The sequence below is a fragment of the Sparus aurata genome, chromosome 1 (genome assembly GCF_900880675.1).
Source record: "Sparus aurata chromosome 1, fSpaAur1.1, whole genome shotgun sequence".
Taxonomy (NCBI): domain Eukaryota; kingdom Metazoa; phylum Chordata; class Actinopteri; order Spariformes; family Sparidae; genus Sparus; species Sparus aurata.
Genome location: NC_044187.1, coordinates 36,629,002 through 36,654,816, shown reverse-complemented (window position 1 = coordinate 36,654,816; position 25,815 = coordinate 36,629,002). Strand labels below are relative to the sequence as shown.

The following is a 25,815-nucleotide window of genomic DNA, read 5'->3' as shown; positions in this document are numbered from 1 at the left end:
ATTCATGACAAGCAATTTATTAATTCAAGACTATGTTGTAGAAATAATAATCCCTGCTGTACTGGACTGACATGCTGAGTCAAACCGAGTAAAGCCAAGCTAGCACATGTATGGAAAAGCTCCATTAGATTAATGACATCTTATAATACACATCCAAGAATAATGAGCATTGGTCCAAAACATTTATTGACTCCAACTGCACTGACAACTGATGTGGTTATAAGAATGATGGTATAAAGACAGAAAAGTGTTTCTCTGTCATCCAAAGCACATGTGTACATATAGCAGTTGATACACATTACAGACAAATATTTAGCTCTCAAGCTCTTTGTCGTAACACATATTACACAGTAAACAGCGAAAGGTTCAATTGTTGTCGGCTAAATAGCAGCTGTTAAAGACTATGGTAAATTATCATGTTTTAAAAAGCCTTTTAGTAGCGTGAAGAAAATCAAAAATTAAGTGACATTTTACGTAACACACTCCAATTACATTACAACATTGTCTGACCGACCAGAGACAGCGACACCTTGTAGAACACAATAGCAAAATGGTAATTAAAATAAAGATCCATATCACCATACCAGGAATATGTTAAAAACCCTATATGCACACAGTAACTAACCCTAGAACATACAGATAAGGCCAACAATGGCTACTTTTTTGCAAAAAATACAAACCGTGCCAACACAAACTACAAATTACCAGTAAGTAAGCTAGTAAGAGACACATCAAGCTTGACAGAAACATGTCTAGTAAAAGCTATATTTATATTATGGTTAGGTAATTAAAAATCTGGCAATTCTTTACTGTGCACTTCAAATATTCATATTCATATACTTGTTGCCCCTGTTGTTACGGGGCAGACAGTAACACTCAGCAGCTACCAGTATTTAATACAACATGATTCACTTATTGGACAATTTCGACTGGGAATGTAAAAGGTCAAATTAACCGATAGATCTATATCTGTCTGGAACTTCATTTGAAGAGGGAAAGAAGATTTCAGGTTTTCCCCTGTGGAGACAACCATGACCAGATCTAATTCACAACACAAAAGAATTTAAAATCACTAAAGAAAGTGTGTTCACTGTCTGTGTGCATTCATAAACCCAAAGGTAGATTTAAAAGAATAAATGTGACAGTATAATTGAATGACCTTCCACCAGAGTTAGCCAAAAAGGGCGAAGCATCAAATTAAAGTATCTTGACTATCCAGTTAATCAAAATATCAAGGCTCTAAAGTCGAGGTATCCTTGAGTTTTCCTTTGGTCAAAGCAGGGGGCAAGAAAACATAGAGAAAAAAGGCATCAGGTTCCCTTTCAGTCTCGTCAGTCTTCCTCTGCTTCCTCATCTCTTTCAGCAGCTGCATTGTTCCGCATTCCAGAGGGGTTAATGGAATCAAAAATTAAACTGCCTGCCAAAACACACAGAAAAAAGCAACATACAGGTAAGTCCTGGATGCACAGGTATGAGGGCGTATGTGAGAAACACCACAGCATGGATAGGGATAAAAGTTTTTGAAGTCCTACTTTCATCTCATCTGTTTGACACTCCTGTTAATATTTCACAAGATCGGGGCAATTTGTACACAAAGAAGTGTTTGTAAGAGAGAAAGGGAGCAAGACCCAGAAAGAAAAACATTACGAACACCCTTACCCTTAAAAAATGCTTAATGCACTGTCATAGCTCTCTGGTTGTGTCTACCTTCACCACTCTCATCAGCTTAGTTTTTAAGATACAGCAGGCAGCCATTTCTCATGTTCATGACTGACAAAGTTCAACACAGGTATATATACTAAGTCTGGGGCAGATTTGATGATGTAAATAAGGTTACAAGGTCACCTCAGACAAAGTTCAAAGTTCTTAATTATCAAGTGTGCTAAGTAAGTACAACACCAGAGAAAAATAGATACTTACTCGTATGGTATGCCTGCGGTGTCCAGCAACCTTCTTGAAGCCTTAGTCTCCTGCGTGTCATGGTACTTATCATCAAGATAGATCACTTTGCTAATACCTGGACACAGAGTGGGGAGAGATATTGAAGTGAAACAGAAAGCAGGAATGCAAAATACGTTTGAACCCATCTGTCCATCTGTCCATCCAACAGCCACACAGCCAGCCCCAGTAAATCAAGGCCGGATTTCTTATAAATATCAAAACAGGGGAAAACAAAAGAATACGACGACAACAAAGGTATTACCACGACATATATTATGTGATGTACAGCACTGAAAAAGTCATCCATTTTCTCAACGTTCGCTGTGCTGCCCATTTGCCGATTCTTTACTTATTTGGTATGTGGTGTAATAGGTCAAATGGATGAAGGTCCAGTAGCAACTAGCTGAAATCGGTGCATATCAACACCTACTGTGGCAGACATCAATCTGTCAATAAACCGATTCTCCCCGGGTGCTTGGATACTGGGGCAGTTGGTCTAATCAAGCTATGACTGTAGCTTGATTCAATTGTGCATGGAAATGTACTGACTGATACCTGAATTAACATACTCGTCAATCTCATTCTCCTTTATACAAACAAGTCACAGGTGTCTTACAGTGCTTCTCATTGGCTGTCCGCATTTCTCCCACAATACCTGTATTTGCCCATGTCACCACAATAAAGGCTTCTTTCCACAATTGAGAGCATATTTTACATGTTAACACCCCCACTTGCTCTCACATTGTTAACTTCTTTAACATAGAACATTATAAGGTTTTCTACCTTAAACTTACATCATGTAATCTTTTATGACATGCTATTCTCCAAACATAAACTTTGCAAACTTACTCAACTTTATCTTTGTTGCAGGTTTTGTCTTCACATCTGCTACCATCTGGTCTGATGGACAATACTCCAGAATTAATCAATCATTCACAGTTGACCTTAAAAAGTGATATTTTATGTCAACATGTTTACACCTCTGTCTGCTTACAGGATACTTGCTAGCGCTATGGTCCCCTGGATACCCTCATAAACCTTGAGTAGTGTTTACTGACATCAGTCAATACCCTCTAACAGTTCTACTAGATACATACACTCCTGTATGTTTGAAGCTAATGCCATATACTCTGCCTCACAAGTGGATAGTGCAACAGTAGTTTGCTTTTTGGTTTTCCATGAAATGACAGGTCCATTTTCATTCAGACTTACACAATAACCAGTTCCACTATGTCAGTCAGTTACATCAGCCACCCAATCTGCATCACTGTATGCTTGTAGCCCTGGTTGCCCCCAGTTTGTATCCTTGAGAGGTTCGGTTGTTTCCCTGTCAACATAAGTAAGGTTTTTGCTTTGTGTGACTGTGATAGAATCTGTTTCTCACTAAAGCTGCAGCCTGCACTGCATAAGTCCAAAACTCTTTCTGCAGCTCACTCTCTATAATCGTAAATCTTTCATGTGAATGCCATACCATGGTCAGACCTGATACTTTTGATCTTCCCGTATGGGGCAACGTCAGCAAGAAACTCCTCTGTCCCCTGCACTGTGTCAAATGCACCTTGTGCCATCAGCCAACTCCATGCAGTGTGTGTCAGTCTGAAAAGTGTCATCAAGGCTTCTGAACTTTGTCATATCCAGGATGATATGTGAAGTTCCACCATCAGTTCTTTCTTCCTGACCTCACGTCCTTGCTGGATTTCTGCTGAATGCGTACTCTCTTGTTGCTCATCTGCTCAGAAATATTCTTTGCGTCGTCCCGCCGCTGTTTCTACCTGCAGGTCGTGTCCCGATGTGTGGTGCTTTCACACTGACTACACCACTGCTTGCATTGACATGTCCTTGCTTTGTGTCCTTTCTGGACACAAAAAAGTACCTTAACCCTTAATTAACTGATCACCTAAGCAATTCATCATGTTGTATATGGCATCAATTTAATACTTGACCATCAAAACATGGGGGCAGACATCACCTTTTTTGTTTTGGCATGTTTGGTTCAGGAGATATGATGCAAAATACAAAATTCAGTAATGGCTAAAGGTAAAATTGCTGTCATGGTGGCCAAGAAGCATTTTTTGATGGCTCCATAATTAAAAATGTTCAGCCCCTGAAACTATACAACTCAACTATCCAAGACAATAAGTGACAAAACGCATGCGGTACATAACTGGCAATTACATCAGCCCCCTTAGTTACTACTGGGTTTTTTGCAGAATGGTACTGAACAACCCTAGACCCAGTACCAGTCCATTGGTTGGGAACCCATGTAAGAAAAGATGGCCAGTTTTCTAACTATGTTCATACACAAATCTACATGATTTTAAAAAATTCTGTCTTTGCAGTCAATTACACATTTTTCTAACTTTGGAGGTCAGGCTTCCTTTTATAAAGTTCAGAAGAGGAAAAATGGGAACCCACTACCTCTAAATATTTTACAAGCTGATCTTGTTTAAGTCTTGGCATCTTATCGATTCTGGCTGAGTAAAATATAATCTAACCTCTGATGACGACGCTGAGTGTTTCCTAACCTAGCAAGCGGGAACTGTTATCTTTTTAATTGTATCTAAATAGTCATCACTTCTTTTGGATATGATCTGCAAAAACCATTAAAACCATTATTGTATTTTCCATGGGGGGCGTTCCATAGTGTTTAGAGGGAAACATGAGATCTAGTAACACAGGGTGTGATCTGATTCAGTAATAGTTGAATATTCATTTTTCATGACCAAGGGAAAAAGTGTATGAATTTAAAAGATATCTATTCTACTGTATTAATGGCATACCGGGAGAAAAGGAAAGACTGACTACAATGAAATAAAATACAGCCGCAAGTGGCAATCCGCGGTTTCTAACCCCTTTCGCCCCAAACCAGCCACCCTGACCCTCATCCCCCGCAGTCGATGACATCGGCCGCCGTGTTCCTCAAAGATCTGTGCAACACAATCATGATAAGCCCCAGATTTCTCCAAATTGGTTTTTCAGCTACATGCTAATGGCATTTATAGCACCCCCTATAGGTTGAGCTCAACATGCTTTGGTAGGCAGATTCCCAGTACAGTTGTGAACCTACCCACCAAGTTTTGTGATGATAGGGCAAAGGGTGTGGGAGTTATGGCCAATTATTTCTAAACCCCGTCCATTGCGAAGATACATTGGTCCGTGGCGGCCATGTTTTTTGACCAATCTGGCTCAATTATAGTAGAAATGTGTCTTTTCATCCCCCGAAGCCGTATACCAAATTTGATGTCGAAAGAGTCAATCTTTCAAAAGTTCTATTAATTTGACTGTTTTTCACATTATGCTAATTAGCAAAAAAATCTAATTAGGCGGAGCTATATGGTCCAAGAGGCTTTTTTGTAGAGCACATGGAGCTGGACTTGTGTGTCAAATTTCAAGTCAATAAGACTTACGTGTGAGGGGCGTGACATTCCCAAAAACGCATTTTCAAGCCCTAATTACAGCACCACCGTCTGGCTGACTGGGCTCATATTTTAATAAAAGTTGATGCACATCATTTCCAATCATTGGGCCAAATTTAAAGTTTCTGGCCAATTCCAGCTCACGGGAATTTGAGCTCAAGCGGCAGACAACAAATAAAAATAATAAACCGGCACAATTTTAGAAGGGTTCTACCCCTTCGGAGTTAGAACCGTAACAACGCAGTGGGTCGGCACTTCCTATTCCATCCACAAAGAGTTTTTAGGCATCAACATAGCAGTTCCTAGTGTTCTGGAATTGAAATTAGAATAGAACATGTGGCCAGCCCAAGCTTTTCTTAAAGCCCAGATCAGACTGAAGATTTGCAATGCAACAAAACCATTTTGACTGTAACAAAATGCACTGCTTGACTGAGACCTCTCTAGAGAGAATAAAAGAAAATATCAGTTGCAAAAGAAGAGTCTCAATCCATAACCTCAACCCACATCACACGCACAAATAAAACTAAACCTATGCCTATGCTATCTCTGAGACAAGCTGCAGGTTAAACATTATTCCCCAAACCCTCTGGAAGTACAGCCTATTAACCAATGAAAAAAATAAATGGCAGTGGATGAGCACTATAACAGCTTTAAATCAAACAATCAGTACGAAAGCACATGATTGCAAATTTTAATAAAATGTAATTAACATACCTGCATGATGGGTCAAATGGAGTCAGGTATTAATAGCTAACCAAACAATAACATCAGCATGAAGGATTATACCTCGAGTTCTGAGTTAGAAAGTTAGATCTCCAAGCTGGATTGTCCAGGGCAAAATGCTAACGTTACAAGAATTGTTCAGAGATACCAGTCCATCCTTCCCCTCAGTAAATTTGAAGTTTCAACTGTTTGAAATAGCCTGAATTAAAAAAATATATATAAAAAAGGAAGAACAAAAGAAACATTCCTAATCTTGAACAACATAGCAACATGTGGGCACACAATTGGCACCAACTTTAAAAGGATATATTATCATTAAATATCAATAAATATTAATATGAAATATCATCCACAGCCTTCAACAATCTGTGTTAATGTAAGAACTGATTACAGAACTGAGTGTGTGTCTGTGTGTGTGTGTGTGTGTGTGTGTGTGTGTGTGTGTGTGAGACACCAACCTGCCTGGATGATAAGCTTGGCACACTCGTTGCAGGGGAACAAAGTCACATACATGGTGCAGCCTTTCACATCAGCACTGTTCTTGTTCATAATGGCATTCAACTCTGCATGGCACACTGTAGCACAGAGCGTTGAGACACAAGTTGTCTTGTTTAGGTTTCATTAGGTTGTATTGCAAACAAGCCCTTAAAAATAAAAGAAGAACTACTGCCTCAAGGTTGTATGCCTATTAGAGTTTAGATTCTCAGCCTGAGCCCGATCCGGCCCGAGCCGACCCGTGGATTGGGTCGGGTTGATATTTCCCGCCACTGACATCGGGCCGGGCTGGGCCTTGATCAAGCATTTGTGGGTTTTTCTTTTGTTGTTTTTCTTTTTTGTGTTATTTCTAATCATTACATTATTAGCCTTATTGGGTGGGGAGAGAGCTATGCCATGATCAGAAATATTATATATATTTTCAGCAAAATAGGCCTAAATAACAAATGTGTACAAAGTTGCACAAAATTAAAAAAGGCAACACGTGTCACAGCGTACGTGTCTCCTCTAACATATGTGTCGGCTTTGTCGAGTGCATTAAGTGTGGCACTTGTTGCATTATTTATTAAGATCATTCTAAACAGATTTCGGTCGGCTTGATTATTATTATTATATCATAACTAATAATTATCCCTGATAATCAGTAATTATTATTGATTGCCTAAATTAACCTAAATCTCCCTATCAATGTTGCATGTAGCACTAAAAAGTGCTAATTTTACTTGGAAGTACTTCAGTACCCCTTCAGTTCAATGGGAAACCTGTCCATTCAGTTAAAATATAGAACTGTACTTTATTAAAATTGTTGATCAATTGTTGACTACATACAGATGTTAAAATACCTAATTGGCTCCTTCAATATACTGTATATGGCACTGAATCATAATGTGAGTTAGACATGATGGTCTGGGCCTTTGCTTGAGGCAATTTTCTTTATATGGACCCCTTCGAATATTAATTGAATACCCCTCTTTGATTTATAATTCAATACCCTCAATGGTCTGAGGTCCACCCACCATAGTCTCATGAAGTCCTGTGGGAAACACTGGAAAGGCTGATGAGCAGGTGGTGAATTTCTTAGTAACCTTAGTCACCAGTGTATAATTGTGTCTGTGTGCACTTGAATAGTCAGAAAGACTATAACATCATTGTATAATTGCAATCCATTTATTAGGTAGTTATGTAAAATGTAAAGAGAGTATTAAAATTACTTTAGTAATACACAAAGTATGAATGGGTGACTGCTGAAAAGTATTTTGAGTGTTCGATAAGACTAGAATATGCCCCATCTAAACACAATACATTCACTATGTACAATAGGGAAAATGTGATGAAAGTTACATATTACAGTTAAGTACTATCATTTGATTGTTATTACTCATGCAGTAATGTAAAAATTGCATCATAATTTCATTATGAATTAATCTGCTGGTTATCTTCTCTCAATATTGATTGACTTGTTTGTTAAGAATCTAAGTAATCAAAAGGAACACAGAAAATCCTCACATTTTATGAAACTGGAACAATAACATTTATTTACATGAAAGATTAATGATCATTATAATAGAATTGAATTGAAGTTGATGATCAGAATCATTAAAATCAAAAAGATAGCAACCCTAGTTTTGTGAAGCCATGGTGACCTTTGACCAATAAATTCTAATCAGTCTATCTTCGAGTCCAAGTGGATGTTTGCATAAAAGGTAATGTAACTGCCCCAGTCCATTCTGCCTTCATTAAGGCCACTTGAGGGAATCAGCAGATCTAGTGCATCCACAATGGCTACTAGTAGGCTCATGCATGAACACTACAGCATCTATTGGACATTTATACTATATTAATAATTTGCAGTTCATCACATCCTAAATTGAGCAGTTAAATAGAGGGGAAGACAGGAAGAGAAAAGAGAAACATTTAGAAAGACATTTTAAAAGTACAATGTGAGGCGTCTTATCGTGGGACAGAGTTCTTCATTACTTATCCTCTACCACCCTCTACAGGCCAAAAGTTAGTACTTCAGACATGAAGCAAACCCAACAGCATTTTGTGGAAAACAAATGTGTTACAGCTTTTCTGTGCAACAATATGGTTTTATGTTTCTAAGTAATTAAGGAATTAGATTGTCTCGAATTAAAGCTAGGAGTGAGAGGGCATGCACTCTTACCATAAGGATATTTAGTGTCAAGCCGGTCATCAGCAGATCTGGTCCACGGTAGCTGGCCATCGCAGCCATTGGGCATACAATTGTAACCAATGCCGACTATCTTATTCTCTTGGTTCACTATACATGCCCCCACCTGCAGAGATGGAAATAAGTTCAACAATTAAGACAAGCTGTAAATGTTTAACAAACATCAAATAGTCCAGTATATCATAAAATAATCCATGATCAAACACAACAATCCACTACCGTCAGTAATATCTCACACACTCTAAAGCCTTGGAAGTGAACAGGGTTCCCTTGCATTCTGCTTGTTTAGTCATGTCCATTTCTGAATTTCAGCCAGATTTTTTCTTTCCATTTTGTTTACTTGCAAAAATGACTGTTTAAATGGCTCAAGGGATTTGAGTATGACTTGCATGAGGAACATACATATTTTAGTCTTTGTAATATGTTTTTGTTTTATTATTCTTATTCTTATTATTAATGTTATTATCATTGTTATTTATTAGAATTGTTAGAGCCATTTTTTGGTATTTGGCTTTATTTTTGTGTAATACCTGGATGTCACAGATTGTATCTAACAATAAGCACTGCAGAGTGCTCCAATGAATGGTTGTTGCTTCACTGATTATGTAAAATGTCATTGAGAGAAGCATTTATAAACCATATTAAATAAAAAAGAAGTAAACAAGTTTTTGTGAGCAATGAATTTTATAATTTATAATTTACACTGGAGCCATCATCTCTCTGCTAATGATTTTAATTTGGTCCTGAATTGTGAAGCACTTTGTCTGTTTGACCATGAGCTCTATAGATAAACCACTGATCATTCCTCTTATGTGTAGTAATAATGAATGCAATATCATCACTGGTGATCGTTTACTTAACCATGACACAATGCTAGCAAAGCAAAAACGTGCGTTTAGCCAGTAGTGGCCATAAACCTTGAACATTTGCAGGCTAAACAAGCTAGCAAGAACGACAACTTTAGCAAATGAACCAAACAGGCTACTCAATTTAACACCATTCAACAAGATGGTAAGAAAGCAATATTAATCTAAAAACTAGCCAATTCCCCGCCGGGAAATCGCGAGAGTGGGCTGTGCGCTTTGCCCCGTGACGAAAAAGCAAACATGGCATCAGCAAAGTTTCCTCACCATCAAGCGGGAAAGGCCTTAAGGAACACACACATCAAGTTTTGTGGTTCTAGCTTCAGAAATGTGGAAATGGCAGCGAGTTAAAAAAGGGTGCAGTTTTGAGATTCCTCCTCCCGATTTACATTGGAGTACATGGAGCATTTGAGAGCTACTCTTGTTGGTTAGCGGTCGATAATTCAAAAACAGTAAATCCTACCGATAAAGTAGACACACTGGGAGAAAGAAGACAAGTGTGGCTACAACTCTGGAAAATATCACTGTTTTTTTAGTCTCTCTCACTCTGTCAGTTGGCCCTCTCCACTCTGCTGCACGAACATTCCGCCATACACAATCATTGAAAACCCTGAATTTTTCCAAAATCACTCTCTGTCATTCAAGGATCACAGTTCAAAAACTACACATCATAGCAAAAAAGTTCATATACAACTTAAATACTCAGGACTTGTGCCTACATTTTAAAGCTGAAATGGTGTTTCTACGTGAACGTATGCCAGAGCAGGAGATGTTTGAAAAACGTCGCAGATTTGCGACTTTTTTTGACCTCGCCCCATTCATTCCTTATGGGAAATTTATCGCAGTTTTTCGCGAAAAATTAATATTTAGTAAAGCTGAATATTAGCAACCCGAGTCCGAATGAGCCGCACATTGAATGAGCGAAAAAATAATCATTAATGTAGTTTAAATGTTGGGAAATATACTGTGTGTGTGCGTTTGCATGTATGTGAGTGCAAGCTTAAGCATGGCTGTGTGTGTGTGTGTGTACATGTCTCTCTGTCTGTCTGTCTGTCTCATGTGTGTCTCCTGTCTGTCTGTCTGTCTGTCCGATGTGTGTCTCCTGTCTGTCTGTCTGTCTGTCTGTCTGATGTATGTCTCCTGTCTGTATGTCTGTCACTCTCTCTCTTTACCCAGCTGATTTCGGTTGCTAGGTGACAGTTGGCAGGGGCCGTAGCAACGGCCTGTGACGGAGTCAGTTGGCCCTCTCCACTCTGCTGCACGAACATTCCCCCATACACAATCATTGAAAACCCAGAATTTCTCCAAAATCACTCACCATCGTTCAAGGATCACAGTTCAAAAACTACACATCATAGGAAAAAAGTTCAAATACAACAAAAATACTCAAGACCTGTGCCTACATTTTAAAGCTGGAATGGTGTTTCTAGCTGAATGTATGCCAGAGCAGGAGATGTTTGAAAAACATCGCAGACTTGCAAGTTTTTTGACCTCATCCCATTCATTCCTTATGGGAAGTGTCTCGCAGCTGTTCGCGTCTTACGACGCGAAAGATTAATATTCTAGAGAACTGAATTATAGCATACAGAGTCCGATCAAGCCGCACATTGAATGAGTGAAAAAATTATCGTTTAATGTCGTTTAAATGCTGGGAAATATACTGTGTGTGTGCGTCTGTGTGCATGTGAGAGCACGCTTAAGCAGCTCTGTGTGTGTGTCTACATGTCGCTCTGTCTGTCTGTCCGTCTGTCTGTCTGATGTGTGTCTCCTGTCTGTCTTTCTGTCTGTCTGATGTGTGTCTCCTGTGTGTCTGTCTGTCTGATGAGTGTCTGTCTGTCTCTCTATCTGTCTGTCTGATGTGTGTCTAGTGTCTGTCACTCTCTCTCTTGGCCCAGCTGATTTCGGTTGCTAGGTGACAGTTGGCAGGGGCCGTAGCAACGGACTGTGAGGGAGTCAGTTGGCCCTCTCCACTCTGCTGCACGAACATTCCCCCATACACAATCATTGAAAACCCAGAATTTCTCCAAAATCACCCACCATCGTTCAAGGATCACAGTTCAAAAACTACACATCATAGGAAAAAAGTTCAAATACAACAAAACTACTCAAGACCTGTGCCTACATTTTAAAGCTGGAATGGTGTTTCTAGCTGAATGTATGCAAGGGCAGGAGATGTTTGAAAAACATCGCAGATTTGCGAGTTTTTTGAACTCATCCCATTCATTCCTTATGGGAAGTGTCTCGCAGCTGTTCGCGTCTTACGACGCGAAAGATTAGTATTCTAGAAAACTGAATTATTGCATACAGAGTCCGATCAAGCCGCACATTGAATGAGTGAAAAAATTATCGTTTAATGTAGTTTAAATGTTGGGAAATATACTGTGTGTGTGCGTCTGTGTGCATGTGAGAGCACGCTTAAGCAGCTCTGTGTGTGTGTGTCTACATGTCGCTCTGTCTGTCTGTCCGTCTGATGTGTGTCTCCTGTCTGTCTGTCTGTCTGTCTGTCTGATGTGTGTCTCCTGTCTGTCTGTCTGTCTGATGTGTGTCTCCTGTCTGTCTGTCTGTCTGTCTGATGTGTGTCTCGTGTCTGTCTGTCTGTCACTCTCTCTCTTGGCCCAGCTGTTTTTGGTTGCTAGGTGACTGTTGGCAAGGGCCGTAGCAACGGCCTGTGAGGGAGCTGATTTGAGAGCAATTTCTGCCTCACATCTCGGACGTCAAACTAGTGCTATTTGGTCAAAATCATACATGATATCGACAATTTTTTTTCACGATCGAGCCAGAAAGGCCTTAAAGAACACACTCATTAAGTTTTGTGGTCCTAGCTTCAGAAATGTGGAAATGGCAGCGAGTTAAAAAGGGTTGCAGTTTTGGAAATCCTTCTCCCGATTTACATTGGAGTAAATGGAGCATTTGACAGCTACTCTTGTCGGTTAGCGGTCGATAATTCAAAAACCGTAAATCCTACCGATAAAGTGGACACATTGGGAGAAAGAAGACACGTGTGGCTACAACTCTGGGAAATATCACTGTTTTTGAGCCCAATTTGTGGTCAGGATCGTCACGGAAAGAGAAAATTTCGGAGCAAATTTTTGAGTCTCTCTCACTCTGTCAGTTGGCCCTCTCCACGCTGCTGCACTAACATTCCGCCATACACAATCATTGAAAACCCTGAATTTTTCCAAAATCACTCACCTTCATTCAAGGATCACAGTTCAAAAACTACACAACATAGGAAAAAAGTTCAAATACAACTTGAATACTCAGGACTTGTGCCTACATTTTAAAGCTGGAATGGTGTTTCCACGTGAACGTATGCCCGAGCAGGAGATGTTTGAAAAATGTCGCAGATTTGCGACTTTTTTGACCTCGTCCCATTCATTCCTTATGGGGAATTTGTCGCACAGCCCACTATGGACACCTATAGCTCTACTATAGAGGTGTCCATAGTGGGCTGGCGAGCACAGCCCACTAACTAGGGCTGTCAAACGATGAATTTTTTTAATCGCGATTAATCGCATTTTGTCCATAGTCAACTCGCAATTAATGGCAATTTTTTTGGCAATTTTTTTGGCACATTTCTTTCTGTTCTAAATGTACCTTAATGTATTTTGTTCATGTTCTTAATACTTTTAACAACATAAGAAAGGGCAAATATGCTTGCTTTATGAAAATGTTTATTCGACACTTAAAATCATGCACTTCAAATAAAAGGCTAAAAAAATATCCCCTCACCCAAAATGGGATCAAAACATGGTGATGTCTGCTTTTGACAAGGGGGGTGGAGGCGGTGGCCTCTCTGCATCTGCCGTGTGTTTGGCTTGCAAATGATATTCGAGACTCGACGTACTTAAATGGTAACTCATTTCATGTCGACAGTACGTGCAGATAACTTTTGTCCTATGAACCGAACCATCTGGCAGTGTTTTGAAAGTGAATTTGCCGTTCATAAGTCCTTCCTCCATTTACTCTCACTTTCGCTTTTCAGTCCACCGTGTTTTTCCCGAACGCCAACCCTGCTTCTTCTTCTTCTGATTCCCTTTCTTATTCTTCTGCCACCCTCTGGATCAAGACTACAGGTGCCACTGACGGCCATAAATCAAACAATGCGCGTTCCTTTTTTTTTAATACCGAGTGTTAATCGTTAAAATTTTTTACGGAAGTTGCGTTAACGCGCGATTAACGCGTTAACTTTGACAGCCCTACTATAAACATAAAAACTACCACATTTACCAGCCAGCATAATATAACATTATTTGGAGTTTGGGCCACTTAAGTTATAACATTAGATTAATCTCTAATAGGAAAATAAGAAAATGTTGATATAATTTTCCAGGACAACACAGGGTTTTCCAGGACTTAGCTTTTTCTGGCATTTTCCATGCATTTTCCATGACTGTAGAATTGGAGGCGTGGGAACCCTGATTAACATGTCAACATGTAGAAAGTGATATTATAACCTGCTCTGTCCAGTCCCTCGTCCACTGCCACCATTTTTCAAGTCAAATTTGGACTCATTAGTTATATTGTTCTTAGGTTTTTGGTGCAAGTCACAGTGATTTACTGCTTGTCAATATCAAACTTGGACTAGGCAACTTGAGCACACCATTGTGTTATGATAGGGTGGACAGAATAGGCAAAATGTTCTGCACCATTTGTGAGAGAGCAGGTAGGACAAATCATAGCTGTGGTAATGAGCATGAAGTTTGCAGTAATGTACGTTAAAGTTACAGTTGTGAGCCTAGCAGCGCAGTTTGTCACGGCTATTATTGTCTGTGAAATAACGTTACAACTCCAAAGCCAAGTTCATACGTTGCTCGCTGCTGACTAAAGTGACGGATGTTTAAAGACTGACTGAGCACACATACCTGTGTGTTCGGGTCCTTGCTATTCTGGGCTGCCCGACGGGCTTCATCCATAAAGTTTTCCATTTCCAGGTAGTCTTCTCTGTCCCTGGTTGTGTTGTTACAGAGAAACACACAAAAAGGGAGAAGATGTAAACATTTTGTGACTCAAGAGAAAAATCTAATCTTTAAACAATTTCTATTGCTTTCGATTGACTACAATCACAGATCATTTCTGAGCAATCCCTTTGTTTACAAACCTATGCAGGTTCATACATTTGAATCACACTGAAAAATCTATTTAATAAAAACATTGTTCTCTTAATGCATGCACACAGGCCCTTGCCTTTTTTTCCTTATGAAGGTGCCAAAATTAAATAAAATCAAAACTTCAGGAATTTTTCCACCTGCAAGTCTGTGGAGGGAGCTTGTTGTTAATTAAGTAGCCAGTCAAAACCGATGTTCAGGTGCACTTTTTTCTACATAACAGCATAAGTAGACCTACTTTAGGTAGGAGAGGTGACATCACAGTCAATGTATTTACTGGAGGGAGGTAATACCACAGTGACTGACAGTAGATGGGAGGAGAAAAGTGAGGTCGGATTGTCCACATCAATCGTGGATGGCGTCATTCTCATGTACGGATTTTAAAAAATGAAAGCATAAATGCTATGGGTGACCAAATATTCTCAGACGGCCAGCCCAGGTAAAGTCTACCTGTGAGAGGCACTGACAGTACCTATCGTAACAAATTCACTTCTATGGAAGCATATTGCTGCCACCTGTCAAATAAGATATTATGGTGCAATTCCCAGAGGGACAGGAGAGATATGACAACCCCAACCTGCAAAAATATCATTTGTAGTATATCACTGTAAACAAAACTAGCCGTGTTTGCAGTAGCAATGTAGTTTTCCTCAGTGGGCAGGGTGACAAAGTATTTTTATAGCAGAGTTACAGCCCCACTTTTGGAGGCCAGACCAGGAATCCATGCAGTTGTGCCCTCTTAAGTCAATATGAGATTTTCACCCCTGTAGGTTTGATATGTCAGATGAGTTAAAAAGATGACCTGCTCCCACCTCATATGTACTTTACAGCGCATGTTGTGATCATACAAAAAACAGGTTTGCTTGCTAGACACCACTGCTACAACTCCATCCTACGCGAAACACTGAATGTGAAAAGCTGTGACAATGTCGAAAGTTGAAATTCCAATAAGTATGAGTACACTTCAAAATGCATTGGACTGAACAGAAGAATAAATCCGTCCTTCTTCCTCTGTAGATCACATCATATCACATCGATCAGCTGGCACACCATGGATACAAGCTACCTAGCACAGACACTGACAGTCCCACCTTTTAACATGAAGTTTGCTTTTGATCGTTATCAATAATGAATAAAGATGATGATGATAACTCTGTTTGACTGCAGTATGCTTTATTTAAATGCAGGAGAAGGATCACTGCTGTGCGTCTGTGTGTGTAATCAGAGGAGCTGTATAGGGAGAAAAAAAATCGGCAAAAAATCGGCAAAAATTATTATAAAATTATTAAACAATCATCATTGAGTATATATTTCAAATATATCAATGAAATTAATTACATCTTTGTTTTTTACTTGTTTTTGGCAGTAAAAGTTAAATATCCCCATTGACCAAAAAGTAAACATCCATATTGACCAACCAGCCACCCTGTATCTGCATGAAATGGTTTGGTCCTTCCTTAGCGCACTTAACAGTGAAGATGTTTAGTTGCAGTCAGTAGATGCGCCAGAACTAGTGATGACAATTGTCTTTTTAAAACTGAATTCAAGTAATGAGTAAATAAAAGAAAACTCTTTAAATGAGATGCAGTGGACTGAGTTTATTCAGGCAGGGGTTTCTCATGCTTCTCACAATATAGTTGAAGCAGGGTTATTTTAAGTTACATGACCCCTTGGAATTTTTTATCATCTAAATTCCTTGAAGGACACACAATGAACATTGTGCAAAATAGTAGAGCCCGACTGACTTATTTGTAGGCCGATTTTATCGATTTTATTAGACTATCACAGATATGTTGGTATCAGCGTATATATTGTCCAATATGAAGACCTTATATTTAAAAACTACAAATACAGAATGGAGAAAGTCACTCCAGCAGAGTGTGTTTCAACGGGAGATAGAACAGCTGGTGTCAGAATATGTAACAGCTACCTCAGTAATGGTTAAACTGTAAACCAGCACAAAAATGACAGTTACCATCATAACATAAGCCACCATGTTCTGAACAGACACACTAAAAACACTTACAAAAAGTAACATTTAGTTGTAGAACATAAATAGCTAACTTACTATTAATATTAAACTGTCAGAAAAAACTCATCTCTGAAAAAACTTGAACATTAGGCTACTGAAAATAAACATGTCGTGTCTGCTACAGGTTTTATTCCGCCCTCCGCACGGCATCATACCATGAATGTATAAAGAGAACTAGATTCATAGCGGGAATGTTTCAGAAGCCTTTTGCCTGCCCGACTTTGATGATCTGGCAATTTTACTATGTTCTGTCAGGTGGAAGCATCATCAGCTACCACAGCATCAATCACTCAACAAAGAACAACTTTAACAAGACAATTAAAGTTTAAGTGAGACAAAGGCATGAAGGGACTGAATACACAATTGTCTTTATGATTTCATGATAAATGTGACAGAGACTGAACTTAAAATGGTACACTGATTCACTAACTAAACTAAGCTGCTGAACGGAAAACAGTAAGACAACAGCATGTAGACGGACCTATCTATCCATCAGCGTGAGCTCTGTCTCCTCGGCAGTCAGACATGTAATATCAAGTGTAGCTCAAAGGCTCAAACTAGTTACCTGTCCTGATGAGTGGGGTTCTGCTGCACAGGTTCTGCCACAGTCTTCCAAATATTGTGCGCTGGATGTGAAAGTCAGTCTAGTCAGTACAACATGCCACACTGGGTTTTCACCATAGATATATATACATAGATGCCTCACTAAGTGGGTTGGCCCGCTGCTGCGATACGTCCACATCACCGCTATATTGGAGGAGGCAGCTCCGCCCCGTCAACTAATACTGACTCCTGACAGGTAAATATGATGTCTGTGGGAATAAAAAGCACCGACGTCATTTTTATAAATACAGTGATTTTTGAGAATCTAAGTACTAATAATAACATTCATGGAGACAAAATATTAACAAAGTCTGCAAATCAAGATAAGAAGCTGCAACTGGCAGTGAGCTGCTTTCTTTTCTTTCAGCAGTGAAGTGATAAACTCCATAACAGAACATTATAAAATATGATGATGTACACAATAACATTTAATGGTAAAAAAAAAAAAAAGTAAAGTTGCAGTAGGTCAAATTGAAGACTTTTGACCTTTTTTAGACAATTTTGAACTAAATTTAAGACCTACACTAAGTATGAAAAAGAAGGAAAAATGCAATCCCAGAATTACTTTAAAAAATAACAAATTTATTGCCATTCACAGAGCAACTCAAACAATGAAGAATGGAGTGAGTGAGTGTCAGAGTTATCATAGTTTTTAAATTTAATTATTTTTATTTTTATTTAGTTTTTCATTTAGTTTTTTTTATTTCAGTTTAGTTTTAATTAGTTTAACACATGATTAAATAGTCTTAGTTAGTTTTTAATTTAATTTAATTTAGTTAACTATAATAACCCTGGTGTGTGTGAGTTTGAGAGAGAGAAAGACGGTTCCACCCAGTTTATTCAACAGTGGCAGACGAGAGGCTGCAGGAAAGGAAATGACAGGGGGCTGTCACAGACCTCCCCTCACATCAAACTGGAGTAGAGAGGGACAACGTTTTACATCCAAATCTGTTGCCAAAATGTTTAGCAACGGTGTTCAAAATCCAAAGCACCTCTGTTTTCAACGTCGGAGTTGAGACGAGGACGGATTGAATGTCGCTTGTCTGTGAGACGGCAGAGGCAGCGCTGAGTTCGGGTCGAGCAGAATTTGATGAACTTGGACCGGGAACTGGTGATAAAGGCGTACATGAGTGTGTGATAGTGTGACTTTGCTGGAGACTTTTAGAAGCTAACGGTGTTTTACCGATTTTGTGTGTGACACCAGCACTTTCACACCGAGTGTGCCCAAGTTGAGGGTCGTCTTGCAGAGCGTGCACTGCGCTTCAGAGTCATTATTGTACGGCCTGTAACCAACAACAATTCTGGATGTTCAAGCAAACATTTGTTAAATTTACACTTTACAATAGTTGTAGCAGATTCCGCAGTCCAAGTCTTTACGGAACTGGTGAAGTGCACGCCGATAAATTCCGACCGGGCTGTTGACAAAATGCCACTTACGTTGTGGTTAGGCTACTTCAGAGAGAAGAGCAACACACGGAGCTGTCTGTCAGTCTCAGCAACACATTTTCAGAACAAAAACAAAACAAGAAAAAAGCCGACGATGGAGGCGGCAAATGACGTACATATTTAAGACCAAATTAAATATAATTTAAGATCTATTTGCAAAATATGGCCGTATTTAAGACTAGTTTTGAGACTTTTTAAGACCCCATGGAAACCCTGATTATAAATATGCACCATATATAGTATTCATTCATTCATTATTATTATTATTATTATTATTATTATCATTATTGTTATTATTGTAGTTGCCGTTTGTCAGAAAATCAATTGAACTAAAACTTGTCAAAATCAAAGAGGGCCACTTCGGCACCATGGGGGTGAATCATAGGCAGGCTTGAAGTCACACTGTCCATTCAAAGCTCTTAGTTTCTTCTTCAGAAGTTTCTTCTACAAAATGACTACGACATGCCATTTAGGTTTACAACCTTTATTAGTAGGAACAAATGAAATGAACAGCCTCTTTCAACAGTGGAACAAGCCTTTTACAGATGACATGGTGCTTGATGGCTATGGTGACGTACTGAGCGTTGGCTCTGTGTCACCCTTAGTGACAAATTTCAGCATTGACCCTGTTATGACAAGAAATCCATCATACAAGCAGTTTATTAGTTTTGTTTTGGTCTTTATGGTAAATTACACAATGAAATTAATGTAAATACTAGCCTCGCAAAGATTAAAATGCAATTAATGCAAATATGACTACAACTAATAATAATATTCATTATGATTTGATTTGATGATATTTCAATATTTCAAATTTTTTATATACATATTTTTTAATTTTGTACTTAGGTTCTATATTCTTACACTGCTGTTTGCTGCTGTAACGCTTCACATTTCTCCATTGTGGGTCAAATAAATCAAAAAAAGGATTTCTTATTTCAACAACATGCCCACCATCAAGTGACGCACAAGCCTTCTCTTGTTTTAACTTTTCTTTCTTACTCCCGATTCATGTTGCGGTTTGTAGGCCATCTCTCTGCCTGCATCCAACTGCCTGTCGGCGCATCTGACCACTGACTGGTCAGATGCTGCGTGCTGTCAATCATTGCGGCAACACGTGCGGTGTCAGATTACTCTTTTTTTTCTCTCCTGCCTCGCCTCACGGCAGCGATGCACATCCTTTGCGCATTTGCAGAGAATGCGTCCCCTTGCGCAAAATGGGGCCCCCCCATGGATCGTGGGGCCCTACACAGCGCGTGTTCTGCGTGTAGGGAGGGGCTGCGCTGTTCTTTTTGATGATTGATTTTTCCCAAAACAAGCAAGCAAAAACAATATAACAAACAAATCCTGTTTCCTGTATGCCTCTCTTGCACTGGTAAATAAAAAACAACATGTGCCCACCCAGGTGATTCTGGTCCTCAACCTGCATTCATCCCTATATAATCTCTGGAGCCCAGTGCTACTCAATTTACAAAGGAAAACAAAAAACTAAATAAGCTAAACAAAACAATAATATTTACCTCAAATTACTTATAATAGAAAATAGTATCACAAATTTAATCAAAATAAAACTATACTAATCAAATATTATTAATAACGAAAATAATTCAATAGCTCCAACAATTATTATTGTTATTGTTATTATTAGTATTTTTCTGCATATTCTTGACTTTGAATAAGAGCATCATGATGCTGCAATTTCCCGTCGGGCATCAATAAAGTATCTCTGATTCTGATTTATATATAATGAAGTCAGTTATCCATACTTAAAGTTAAATGACATGAAACAAGTTGACAGTATGGTAGACAGACATCACATTTATGTCAGGATCTGGTTATTATAGACACAGATTCAATATTTATCTGTTACTAGTGCATTGCCTGTAGGAAGTATGTATTCCTATAGAAAAGTGGGAGGTTAAAGGGATAGTTCGGGTTTTTTGAAGTGTCGATCTGTTTCCCACCGTAATCATCGATCAGCGCAGCCTCAGTTTGGAGAAGTAGAGAGGCTCACGTAAAATTTTTTACACAAGTTCAAGTGTACATTGTATAGGTAAAATTCACACAGCTTTACATCGCCGTCAGACCGCGCTTTCTTTTGGCACTACTTTTTCTCAACCGCAGAACCTCCGTATCCCTAGCATTAGCGTAACTGGGCAACAGCTGATCGGCGAGCGGCGGCTGGACGAGAGGTTTACTCTCGATAAAAACGAAACTTAACTCTCCGTATCCTTCCGCATAAGCGCTCATGCGTAGGGATACGGGGGTTCTGCGGTTGAGAAAATGTAGTGCCAAAAGAAAGCGCGGTCTGACGGCGATGTAAAGCGGTGTGAATTTTACCTGTACAACTTACACTTGACCTGATATAGATTTTTTTAGGTGAGCCTTGTTTTAGGTGGTTAATTTCACTTTTTTGCTGAACCCCGTTCACTGCAGTACAAAGCTGAGCGTCTGGGCTGGAGCAGCTCTCCCCCGAGAACAGACTCGGTCCGGACTCGTTTAGTCTCATTAATCCACAACAGTCAGTTTAGATGCACAGAACAGAACGGGACCGAACCGCCGGCAAAATCCTGGTCCAGCTCGCGCCGCTGCAGGTATAAAGCTGCTTGTTTCTTAAGATGGGGGGGTCGCGGTGGGCTCTGCAGTGATTGGCTCTGGTGCGCACGTGACTGTGGTGGAACAATGCTCATGGAATTTGTAAAGCATTTATGAAATAATTTATTAATGGTATCATTGCAGTCCAAACAAATGCGAAATAGCACACCCTTAAACCACGCAGCAGCCATGTTGAAACTCTCAGGTCAGTCTGATCCTGATCCGCAGAGATATTTGAGGAACACGCACACACACAGACAGACAGACAGAGATTATTTGCTTTTATAGAGAGATAAGGTCTTCATATTGGACAATATATACGCTGATACCAACTTATCTGTGATAGTCTGATAAAATCACTAAAATCGGCCTACAAATAAGTCAGTCGGGCTCTACTATTTTGGACAATGTTCATTGCCTGTCCTTATAGGAATTTAGATGGTAAAAAATTCCAAGGCGTCATGTAACTTAAAATAACCCTGCTTCAACTATATTGTGAGAAGCATGAGAAACCCCTGCCTGAATAAACTCAGTCCACTGCATCTCATTTAAAGATGTATTTACTCATTACTTTAATTCAGTTAAAAAAAGACAATTGTAGTAGGTAGAGAAGGAAGATGTCTGGATAAAATGGAATTGTAGAATTAGAAATATCACAGATATGGTCAGCGCCGTCGTATAGGGGGTAAAGGTGATGACAATTCTAAGGGCCCACAGCCCGCTATAGGGCCCACACACAGCCCCCAGTAGCCTCTATGACAAAATGGTTATGCATACACTGAACTAATATATATTCATACGAATGAATCCGAATTAAAACAAAGCCACAAGTCATACAATATTCAAATTTTAATCATTTCAATAACCCCCTTAGCCCCTTCTTAAAAAATGGTTTGGTCCACACCGCGGTTCGTTCTTCCCATGGTTCTTCCTCATCGGAATTAAGTGAGCGCGAGCGAACTCCAGCAGGGTTAGGATGCCCACCAAAAAAGCACAAATCCGTACACCAGAAGAGAGTTGAGAAGGAGGCCAGGAGTAGGAGCAGCAGAGCAGGGGCCCAGGACATCAACATCTTATTTTCTAAGAATGGTGAGAGTAAAACTACCGAGGGCGGCTGAAATAATTAGCCTACTTGTTCATTAATTTAATGTCTGTAACATTACCTTTGACGGGGCGCAGGCTGGAGCCTACGTTAGCTGTCATCTGGCCGCGCTACACTCTGGACAAGTCGCCAGCTCATTGTAGAGCAACGGTTCCTAGAGTAGCTATAACTGAGCGTGACTAATTTAGGGGCTACTAGAGTGACTGTGTGTTTCACACATATCACTGTCGGACAGTGCTCCAGTATGCGCCCATTCAGAGGCTGCATTGAATTGTATTATGACGCATTCAAGTTCTACTCAGTAATTATGAGCATCTGACGAAGTTCAGTTACGTTATCATGATGTGTTCAATGTGGTCTTGTAAAATGTGTTATTAGTGGGACATTTGAATAGCCTAAATACAAAAAAGTTAAATGTTCAAAGATTTGTTTGTTTTCATAGCAGTATAAAATAAAAGACACCATAATATCTGACAACAACAAAGTAAAAAAGACTATTTAGAGTTGTGGACAGTTTACACTGACTTTTGAATGGTCTAAAAATATTTTTTGCCTGGTAAAGTGAAGCTGTCCACCTAGAGCTATGGTACTAAGAAGCCCATTTAGATTTTGTCCAAGAATAGGTTAGTTCTGCATCATTTTTTCCATTAAACATAACATATAATGTTTACAATATATATAATGGAACAGTAAACCTTTATGCCCTGCTGCTCCAGAATCAGCAGTGGCTGCTTCATCTGAGTTTGACCCACACAGCAGACGCTCAGCCCAGCAGTCCAATGATGCCTTTGATGGTGAGTGAGGGATGTACACACTGGTTGGCTGTTTTGGTTTATTAGTACCCACTACCTATTTGTTGAGTGGTTAATTGAAAATGTATTTGCAATCAGAGGTGTCATAACGTGTTGCAAATCAGTGAAATGAGAATAAGACAACTAATTATACATCATTTACATAATCATACTCTGACTTGTTAAGTCGTTAATCGTAAAAAAGGAAACAAATTGGGTGTATTACACCAGGCACCGTCAAGAATACTGAAAAACCAGAAAATTGAAGGTGGCAATGAATGGGGTAGAGGGGCCCACACCGATATTCTTTCAGGGGGCCCAGAATTCCTAGCAACTGCCCTGGTTATGGTAAAGGTGTCCTGCAGCAATGTCCTTTGGGAGGTGTACATAGGTGTGTCGGAGCAGGGTGGTGCTCCCATTGGGCCATCCTCCTGTTAAAAATGAGCAAATATGTAACAAATAGCTAGCTGGTGTCTGAGACGCAGTGTTAGCACGTAGACATCATTGAATAAACGGTTTACCCCTCCAACTAGACTCAGTCACGTCAGTTTAACTCAAACGTCTCGGTTTCTCTTTTACGAGAGCGTGACTGTGTTCCTAGCTTGCTGTGCTGTAGCGTTAGCATTGTTACATTGATAAAGATGCTGTCAACGTTGTTAATAATCCGTGATGACAATCTACAAACCAGATGAATAAATATTTGCACCAGACCCGGAAGAGGCCCTCCGGTTTGGGTGTAGTCTCTTTATTTGCCCATTCTGATAGACTGTGGGAATAATTAGACAACAGTTCAATCAGGTCAGGTAGGTTTCATTTCGTTCTCTAACAGACAAATGTGCAGTGACTCATTATGGTGTTCAGCCTAATCCTGTTCATGTGCTTACATGAATGATGGCTGTGCCAAAGAGTGCATGCATGAATTATGATAACCTCAGTCAGGATTCTTTTACTAAGCATTTTTGTTCATCTTTAGGCATGAAAAACAAGGTTTGAAATTAATTTTTGTTTGATTTATATCTTGTAAAGATATAATTACATGTCCGCTCACATGTACAGCATGCGTTTTTGTAGCAATATGTATCTAACAAACAAATGAATACAATTATATAATAAAGCAGGGGTTGGCAACCTTTGTGACATGGAGTGCAACTTTGAAATTTTCTTCTCATCTAGTGTGCACTCACTCACACACACACACAGAAAAGAAGAACTGCAGACCAGAATAGACGAGATGATCAGATATGATTTTCATACACACAGGTACGTGTCAGGCAACAGGTCTAACACGTGTCAGATTACCAGGCCGCTGTACCGTCTTCTCTCTCACCATGTTTAACCCGTATAGAAATCCTACCGACAACAGGCAGAAATCCACATTACTTCTGTGGACAAACCACCAAAACAAACTGAGTTTCAAACTGCTGGCCCGACGTTTACATCATCGTCAAAAATGACTCTGAGATGAGAGAGAGAGGTGAACTCACGTGGCTGTGTTCAGAGTCCGACATTGAGCTTTTATCTGCCGTGTGGTTCAGGATCTTCACATCCTCCATGTTGGCTGTAGTTGCTAGGTGTGTGTGTTTTTCTCTGCAGTACCTCTAAGCTACAGTCATGTTCTTCACAATGGTGTTGACGATGAACATGTGATGAGACAGCACTCAGCCCTGTAGGAACAACAGAACAACAACATGAGATTGTTGAAACATCACATTTCTGTGTCTTCAGGTGTCATCATAGAAAAATCAGAGGTGGAATGAAAAAAAGTTCTGTACTTAAAGAACGATTTTGAGTATTTCTGATTGTCTTGGACATTTCACACTTCAGTGTCATACTTTTACTGCAGTACATCCTCTTAAAAACCCCTGAGATAATGAGATGATAATATAAATACATTATTTATTTCATGATTATATTTTGTATTGATAATCTCCATCTGCAGAGTCACCGGCACGTTAAATAAACTCAGGAGAGTAATTAGTATTAAGTATTAACCCCTTAATGTGTACAGATGTAGAATTACACAGTTCAAGTGATAAATAGGCAAATACCTACATGAATTAATGTGAAGAACTATATAGGTGGCTGCATATATGGAAAAAAAAACCTAACCCTGAAAAAATCGAACAAAATGTTTCTCAGCTGTTTTTTGTAATAATAATAATAACAATAATATCAATGCATTTATTTGAAGGGGCCTTTCAAAGTACTCAAGGAGTAAGAGGATGCAATTACATGGTGCCGGCTCAGCACAGAATTCAGACTCTGCAGTCCTCACCATACAGGAAGTCATCCGGGCCGAGTTAGGCAGGGCTGAGCTTCCGGGGTGAGAATAGTGCAATAGAGTGGAATAGAGAATAGGCAGGAGTGTGATTATATGATTTGGCTGATACAGAGTAAGCCACGCAGAATAAGTGTGTTTTCAGGCGAGATTTAAAAGTGGAGACAGTGTCAGAAGTGCAAATGTCTAGTGGGAGAGAGTTCCAGAGGCTGAGTAGTTAACGTTTATAAT

The 25,815-nt window shown here is 39.5% G+C and overlaps 2 protein-coding genes across 2 annotated transcripts in view; both read right to left on the bottom strand.

Moving 5' to 3' along the window:
• Positions 1-25,815, bottom strand: part of LOC115581070 (deoxycytidylate deaminase-like) — a 163,759-nt gene that overhangs the window by 23,752 nt on the left and 114,192 nt on the right. The gene's annotated exons all lie outside the window — the stretch shown is intronic.
• Positions 168-24,859, bottom strand: LOC115585189 (deoxycytidylate deaminase-like). Its single transcript, XM_030423388.1, has 7 exons — positions 24,791-24,859; positions 17,335-17,408; positions 14,495-14,579; positions 8,740-8,872; positions 6,539-6,655; positions 1,921-2,017; positions 168-1,417 (listed from the first exon to the last, which is right to left on the bottom strand). Exons 1-7 carry the CDS (start codon positions 24,857-24,859, stop codon positions 1,402-1,404), a joined length of 591 nt encoding a protein of 196 aa, XP_030279248.1. The 3' UTR covers positions 168-1,401.

Excerpts from the sequence above, each read along its gene's own strand:
- LOC115585189 (XM_030423388.1), bottom strand. The coding sequence starts at position 24,859 with ATGGAGGATGTGAAGATCCTGAACCACACGGCAGATAAAAGCTCAATG. Across the intron at positions 17,409-24,790 it reads CGGACTCTGAACACAGCCAC|CTTTCACATCCAGCGCACAA; the intron begins GTGAGTTCACCT and ends TGACTAGACTGA. Across the intron at positions 8,873-14,494 it reads GCAAGGACCCGAACACACAG|GTGGGGGCATGTATAGTGAA; the intron begins GTATGTGTGCTC and ends CCATCTCTGCAG.